General features: G+C 60.1%; 1 protein-coding gene across 1 annotated transcript; it reads right to left on the bottom strand.

Moving 5' to 3' along the window:
* Positions 1-931: 931 nt before the first annotated feature.
* On the bottom strand, positions 932-4,233 carry NEUROD1 (neuronal differentiation 1). Its single transcript, XM_052793343.1, has 2 exons — positions 4,034-4,233; positions 932-2,778 (listed from the first exon to the last, which is right to left on the bottom strand). Exon 2 carries the CDS (start codon positions 2,767-2,769, stop codon positions 1,669-1,671), a length of 1,101 nt encoding a protein of 366 aa, XP_052649303.1. The 5' UTR covers positions 2,770-2,778; positions 4,034-4,233; the 3' UTR covers positions 932-1,668.
* Between the last annotated feature and the right edge of the window lie 1,205 nt (positions 4,234-5,438).

The raw sequence follows: 5,438 nt of genomic DNA, 5'->3' as shown, positions 1-5,438 counted from the left end.
ACTGAGCCGAGCCGGGCTGAGCCGCGGCGGGCGCGGGGAGCCCGGCGCAGCCTAAACCCGCAGCCGCAGCCCCCAGGCGAACTGCGTTTCTGCCCCCCCCCCCCCCCCACTTTCCCTACTTGAACAAATCAGCCTTGCAAAGGGGAGGTTTCGCTGTAAACAAACGAAGAAAATCCGCACCCCTTCCCCAGGAACACCTCAAGGTAAGTAAAGAATGCGTGTCCTTTTTTTAATCCAATTTTATTCTACAAATAATAAGTGTTGCACCTTTCATGAGCTATCCGAATAAAACAATAATCCCATAGGAATTACTGACACTAAGGAAAAAAATAATAATCACATTTAAGGAGAAATGCAACATTCGACCAAATGTTCAATACTATGTTGTTGCCAAAGGACGGATGTTTTTCTAAAATCCCAGTGTGCATTACACCATAATATACAGGATTACAAACAAAATTACAGTACAGATTGATTCCAGTTGAACCAGCGTTACATTTCAAACAGCACTTATTCTGGACTGCATTGTACATGCAATAGCTATTGTTCTAATTACGGATTAAATGGTTTGAATTTGTTTCAAGCTACCGTACTAATCGACTACAATAGGTATATAGCCCGACTTTAACAACCTGATTAGTTTTAGGTTCCGATTGATAACATGAGCATATGACAACCACGGATTGTGTGAACATGTATAAAATCATGCATTTATATCGCCCGGAAACATTAACATCTTCAAGTTCTCTTCAAAAAGAAAAAAAAAACCCAAACCCAAAAAACCCACGGAATGCCAAGGGGTTCAAAGACTAAAAAGAAACAGTGCAAATTGTATGTGATAGTCAAGCAGCTTTCGATTTAAAAAGGGTGTTGGCATTTGCTTATAATCTTTATATACAAGTTTGTGCAAGTAATGTGTTGAATTGATATGTTTTAATAGAAAATAAGTCTCTCGTTCTTATATCTTCTCAAGACCTAGGGGATCTGGTTCTTGTCGTAGGGGGGGAAAGGAAAAAGAAAAAAAAAGAAAAGAAAAAAAAAGAAAAAAAAGATACTTTCATGGGAAAGAAGTTGCCCGGATTGTGCATTTTTTTTTCTTCTTCAACTATTTGAAAGGAAAGAAGTGCTAAGGCAACATAACTTCTCTAAGCACTTTTCTGCTGGTTTAAATTAGTTAAATTATTTTGTATAAATTAGATATACTTCTACCTTTCCGATATGTATAAAAATTGATGAAGCTGCATGGTTTAAAATAGGAAATCCACGTTATAAAAAGTCATTAAAAATTCTGTACAAAATCACAACAAAATAATTCAGCATGGGAAAGGTAACAAGTAGTAAAACGTTGGTTGAAAAATAGAGATTTCATATATATTTTGTAATTGGCCCATCGCTAGTTTAAAAATTGCATAGATCCTAATTATTGCTTGTGATTTTGTGATCCCGATCAGGTAATTGACGCGATCCCGGTGCCCCTACCCCAGATCAGATCTACAGCGTCGCTGCGCGGAGCGGCAGCCGGGCGGCGGGGGAGCGGGGACGCGGCGGCCCCCCAAGGCGGCGGCGGCGGCGGGACCCGCCGGGCTGCCCCCCTGTAAACAAGGCGCGGGCCGCCGGCGGCGGGCGGCGGGGCCCGTCTCCGGCCCTCTCCCTCCCGCGGCGGGAGGCTCAGTCGTGGAAGATGGCGTTGAGCTGGGCGCCGAGGACCCGCTCGTGGTGGGGGTGGCCCTCGTAGGGCGCCAGGCCGTCGACCGGGATCTCGCAGCGGGAGGCGGCGGCCGGGAAGATGGCGGCGTGGGCGGGCGCGGCGGCCAGCGCGGCGGCGGCGGCGGCGGCGGGGTAGTGCATGGTGAAGGCGTAGCTCTTGTCGAAGTCGGCGGCCGGCTCGTGCTTGAAGGAGAAGTTGCCGTTGACGCTGAGGGGCGGGCTGAGCGGCCCGTCGAAGGCGGGGCTGGCGCCCTCCGCCAGGCCGCTCTCGAAGAAGGGCTCGAGCGCGGCGCCGTAGGCGTGCGGCGGCTTGAGGTGGAAGAGGTGGGAGCTGTCCATGGTGCCGTAGGGCGGGCTGGGCAGGCCGGGCGACTGGTAGGGGTAGGGGTGGGCCGGGAAGGGCGCGCCCCCCGCCGCCGCCGCCGCCGCCGCCACGTGGGGCGGCACCTCCTGGCTCTGCTCGGGGAGGAAAGTCCGCGGGTTGAGCTGCAGGCAGCCGGCCACCAGGTTGGTGGTGGGCTGCGACAGGCCCTTGCAGAGGGTCTGCACGAAGGAGACCAGGTCGGGGCTCTTGCCCGAGCGCAGGATCTCGGAGAGCGCCCAGATGTAGTTCTTGGCCAGGCGCAGGGTCTCGATCTTGGAGAGCTTCTGCGTCTTGGAGTAGCAGGGCACCACCTTCCGCAGGTTGTCCAGGGCCGCGTTCAGGCCGTGCATGCGGTTGCGCTCCCGGGCGTTGGCCTTCATGCGCCGCAGCTTGAACCGCTCCATGCGCGCCTTGGTCATCTTCTTCTTCTTGGGGCCCCGCCTCTTGGGCTTCTGGTCGTCGTCCTCCTCCTCCTCCTCCTCTTCCTCCTCTTCGTCCAAGTCGTCCTCCTCGTCCTCCTCCTCGCCGTTCCGCAGCGAGTCCTCCTCGGCCTCGGCGTGCAGGCCCTCCAGGTCCTCCTCCTTCTTGTCCGCCTCGTGCTCCTCGTCCTGGGAGCTCAGGCACTCGTCCGCCCAGCTCGGGGGGCCCTGGGGCTGGGGCTCGCCCATCAGCCCGCTCTCGCTGTACGACTTGGTCATGGTGAGCCTCTGCGTGGCGGAGGAGACAGAAAAGAGCCGAGTCAGCGCCCAGACCGGCGGCCCCGCGCGGAGAAGCCGCCCGCGACCCCCGTCCCCTCCCGAGGGAAGCCCCGGCTTCCCCACGGTGCCAGTGCAAACTTTTAATTGTCTCCGCCGTCCTGCCTTCTAATTAAGTTGACGTATGCTCAAATGCCGTTATGTAACTCGCTCATACTAGCGGGGAATATAAGGAGATCACGGGTGCGGGCGGCAGCCCGAGCGGCGCGGCGCGGGCAGACCCAGCGGTTTTAAAAAAAAAAAAAAATGATGATAAAAACCCCCGACAACAAAACCCCACATTTGCCGAATCGGGGAGGGCGAAAGGCGGCGGGGGGGCACGCAGGACACCCACAGGGACGGATGGCCGCCCGTGACGCCCGTCCCCGCCGCTCTCCGCGGCTCCCCCTCGCCGCCTCCTTCCGCGGAGCTCCCGCACCGCCCCGACGGCCGCCGGGCACCTGCTTCCGCCACCGACGCCGCTCAGCCTCTCCCGGCGGGCCTCCCCCGGTCCCGCTCCGGCCCCCCCAGGATCGCCGCTGGGTGCCCCCGCCCGCCGTAACAGGTGCGGGACCGGCCCCGGCTTTCCGCCCCCGGCACCCCCTCCGCCGCAGGCGGGCATCGTCCCCCCGCTCCCCGCGGGGGCCCTTCGTGAAGGGTCGCGACCGTCCCCCGGTCGGACCGGGCACACCGGGGAGGAACAATGCCGCCCGCCCGCCGGCGCGCAGCCCGCGGTGGGACCGTGGCGGCCGCCTTCCGCGGGGTAGAGGGAGCTGGAAGTTAGGAGGTGCAGAGGTGGAGGCACAGATACATATATCGTACGGGTGTGTATAGATGGACGCACATATCCGTGTTTGTACGTGCGTGTGGACGCACATAGCCGTTTACATATGTATGTATGCGTATGGGAGCACGTATCCGTTTACATATATAGGTATGTGTATGGAAGCACATATACGTTTACATATATACGTATACACACACACACGCACATATATATATTTATGTGTGCGTGTGTGGATGGACACAGGTGTGCACGCACACAGCTGCCCGCACACACCGGCAGGCACCACCGCCCGTTCCCACCTCCGCAAGCGACAACATAAACAGAAGCCGCTTCGGCAGAGGCAGCTCCCTCCCGCCCCGACCCCGCAGGCTCCTCTCCCACCCCGGCAGCCGCCGCCGCCAACCCCTTTCCCGCGGTGGGGAAAACCGGGTTTCCCGTTACCTCCGTTGCTCAGCCTCTCCTGCGCGGTGACGGTCTCATAACCCCGGCGCAACTCTCCGTGCGAGGGCGCCGCGTGTTTTTTTTTCCCGAGCTTGCGCGGCGCCGGGTTCCCCCGTTATATAGCGGGACCGAGGATGCGCGGCGGGGGGCCGGCACCGGGACCTGGGTACCGCGGCGATCGCCACCGCCCAACGCGCCTGCGCCCCGCCCCGCGCCCCGCCCCGCCCGGTGGCACGCGCCATATGGCCGCCCACGTCAGGCGCGGCGGCGACACCCCCACCCCCCCACACACGTGACACCCCTTATTTGTATGCGGCCGCGCGCCCGCCCGTTGAGCCGCCACGCCCTTTGTGGCCCGCCGGGCGACGCCATCTGTCACCGGGCGGCCCCCCGGCGGCGGCGGGGCGGGGCGGGCGCGGAGCGGAGCGGAGCTGCTTGCCCCGACCCGCGGAGCCGCATTGTTCCCATTGTTCCGGGGTGCGGCCTTCGCGGGTCCCCCGCCGCCCCCCCAGCAGCTCCTAACGGGCGCCTCTGACCCCCGGAGCCTCCCCGTCCCCGTCCTTGCCGCTACCCCCGCCGCCACAGACACACGCACCACCACCCCCCCGACCCCCGCCGTGGCTTTCTCCGGTGCTGGGGGAAACGGCGTCCCGGGGCCGCCGTGCCCCTCGGTCTGTCCTGCCGTCTGAGCAAACGCTGTTCTGCTTTCCCCGGGTTTGTGATGGAAATACCGCCGGTTAACGGGGAGTCTGAAAGAAAGACGCTGAGGGATGGCTTTAAAGTCTTTAAAAGCGTCGTCAGAGTTTGCGAACGCCGCCAAATTTCAGAGATGCGCTTTAACGAGGGAGATATCCCCCTTGCGTGACAACACGGGGAGCTTTGCTACCGGCACGCGTTATCCGGAGATTTAATCAACAAAAGGGGAAAAAAAAAATTATTTTCTCCTCACGCGGCTTTAAATGCGAACCCAGTAATTCCGCCCTGCGCAGGCAGATTCGAAAGATATTTTTCCAGGTCGGGTTATTTTAAAAATGTTTCCCTCCTGTTGGTGACCTACATAGCCCTGGGGCTGGCGGGGCGGCAGGAGCGGACTCCGGGGGATGTTTGCCTTCTCGGTAATCTAATACGAAGGGCAACCGGCCGCGTTTTGTCATTTCCGAGCCGGCCGGTTCTCCGCGTGAAGCGAGGGGCGGCAGCGCGGCGCGTGCCGCCGGCTCGGACGAGAGGGGCTGGATGGAGCGGGGCACGCTCGGGTCACCGGCCGCTGCGGCCCTTCCCCGGGGCACGGCCGGGAGGGGAGCGCCGGTGCTTGCCCACCTAACGGCAGCGCCTGCCCGTGACGAGCCCCTCTCTGCCCGCAGAGGCGCCCCCGAGGCAGGGACCGGGAGGATGCCCGTGCCCCGGG

The sequence above is a fragment of the Harpia harpyja genome, chromosome 7, assembly GCF_026419915.1.
Source record: "Harpia harpyja isolate bHarHar1 chromosome 7, bHarHar1 primary haplotype, whole genome shotgun sequence".
Classification (NCBI taxonomy): Eukaryota; Metazoa; Chordata; class Aves; order Accipitriformes; family Accipitridae; genus Harpia; species Harpia harpyja.
The sequence above is the reverse complement of the archived record's forward strand: the minus strand, read 5'-3'. Positions and strand labels throughout refer to the sequence as shown.

Excerpts from the sequence above, each read along its gene's own strand:
- NEUROD1 (XM_052793343.1), bottom strand. The coding sequence starts at position 2,769 with ATGACCAAGTCGTACAGCGAGAGCGGGCTGATGGGCGAGCCCCAGCCC.